This window comes from Phytophthora cinnamomi (genome assembly GCF_018691715.1).
Source record: "Phytophthora cinnamomi strain GKB4 chromosome Unknown Contig131, whole genome shotgun sequence".
Taxonomy (NCBI): Eukaryota; Oomycota; class Peronosporomycetes; order Peronosporales; family Peronosporaceae; genus Phytophthora; species Phytophthora cinnamomi.
Window position 1 is genome coordinate 86,909 of NW_027151064.1, and position 1,962 is coordinate 88,870.

The window sequence follows — 1,962 nt, forward strand, 5'->3', positions numbered from 1 at the left end:
TTATATTGCGTGTAGATGACTTCGGTTGACTAGAGGGCCTCACTAATTGTTTTACATAATCAAAATGATGTGAATTCACATGATTCTTGTGTCTTTGTATCGTAAAGAAAAAAATAATGTGTTCATGGTTCACGACAAATGCTACTATGATACAGTCGTAAGCACACATTATTGTGGAAAAAACTCTATACATATTCGCCACTATTTACCTACCTACCAAAAATTAATTATCAATGAATCCAAATTTGAAGCGATCTCAATGGCACCACTTCACGCTACCTACGTCTGAAAGATCGTCTCCGCTTAATTCGGTGCCCAGCTGAGAGCAGTCGGGGCGTCGGGGCTCATCTGCGCGGTGAACTCGTTCATTTGGTCCACGTAGGCAGAAATCAGTCCACGCACACCTTCAGCTCTGACTGGGTCTCCTCCTCGCTAGATGTGGAGCCCAGAGCCGTAGCGTACACATCGGGGACCTGCGGTATCAGGTTCAGCGCCACAGGGTTCAAGCGAGCTGACTAGGCCGTCCGGGAAACGGAAGCACACAGGTCCCTTATCCATGTCAGCCTTCAGAGGCAGAGCACCCAGGAACACGAAAAGCACAGCAGGTTCCCAGCACCAGCAAGGATCGTAAGCGCGAAAGCAGCGCATGCGTTGTCCACCACCACCTCATCGTTGCCAGCACACTCGAACAGCGGCCGCAGAGCCCGCTGCGTCTGCTCGTAAGCGCTGAACAGCATATCACCTCTGATCTATGCAGAAAGCGATGTTGGCCTTCAGAACGTATTTCTCCAATTCACTTCAGCACTACAGTCTCGACAAAGGCCAGACCGCCAGAACAGATCTCGCGAAGCAGCCCACAGCAGTATCACGGTCACACACAGCTCGAAGGCTCGTGGTGAACACAAGTAAAGCGAAGGGAACAGATCCTGGGACGTAGCTAGGATGTGCTCGCCGTAGCTTTTGGCACGTACGCCAATCAGCTCCGAAGTACTTTCAAGTACCTAGTCGCCCTACTCCTCGTCAACTACCTGGCAAACGTGCTCGTGGACACAAACAGCCTTGGTGAGACGCATGAGCTCAAACATGTGGTCCATCATCACAACAGGATCAATACGGGCGCTCATTGCCTTAATGGTGTTGTAGGTCTTCTTCTCCACGGATTCCTCTGGCAGTCCTCCCCAAGGCACTCCTTCACTGCCTACGCAATCAGTGTTGTTGGCGGTCCGGATCATCTCGCAGAAGTCACATGTGACCTCGGGCGCACTCCACGTGTGAATCCTCGCGCCCGGGAATCGGTGACAGCACCATTGGCAATGAACAAAGGGTTGCAGCAGGACCCTTTGAGTGCATGGACGCGGCGATTCTGCGTGTGAGAAGGGGCCTTTCAATTCGCATGTCAACATTTGGAAAAGGCACCGCAAACGTGTTGAGATTGCACTTCGCTGTCTGATCGACTGGATCCCTACCGCGAGGCAGAAGGCCTGCGCGTGCTGGCACGTGCCACCGGGGGTTCTCGCAACCTGAGTGGCTGGACTATCGCTGATACTGGAATGTGATTGGACGACAACTTCGATTTGGGTGCTTATGATTTGCACGTGTTGAGTCAACCGTTTCGAGCCGCAGCCGTGACTAGGCGGATCAGTCTTACGACTGGCAACTTCGTTTGGACCGCGGCCAAGATCGTTTGGACCACATCTACAAGCCTCACCTACTAGGAACATTGCATACAGTAGGGACAGCTAGCTGGCAAAGACACTAACCTAAATCGAGCTCACTTTCGGATTTCCTTCCAATTACTCACTCGACTACCAAGCCTCAATCACACACTCTCAATTAAACGAAGGTGGAGGCGCGTCACGGCAGCGTTGTTATCAAAATGTACGGCACTCAAGTCATTTTCCAAGACAATAGCGTTATCGATGAAATTCTGAGCTATCAACGATATTTGTCAACTCGAAAATC

General features: G+C 51.1%; 1 protein-coding gene across 1 annotated transcript; it reads right to left on the minus strand.

Annotated features, from left to right (window-relative positions):
* Positions 1–1,010: 1,010 nt before the first annotated feature.
* IUM83_17614 (importin-like protein) lies at positions 1,011–1,232 on the minus strand (the record flags this gene model as incomplete). The annotated part of the gene is made up of 1 exon (XM_067942576.1): positions 1,011–1,232. The coding sequence occupies one exon, from the start codon at positions 1,230–1,232 to the stop codon at positions 1,011–1,013; it is 222 nt and encodes a 73-aa protein (XP_067779949.1).
* Positions 1,233–1,962: the final 730 nt, after the last annotated feature.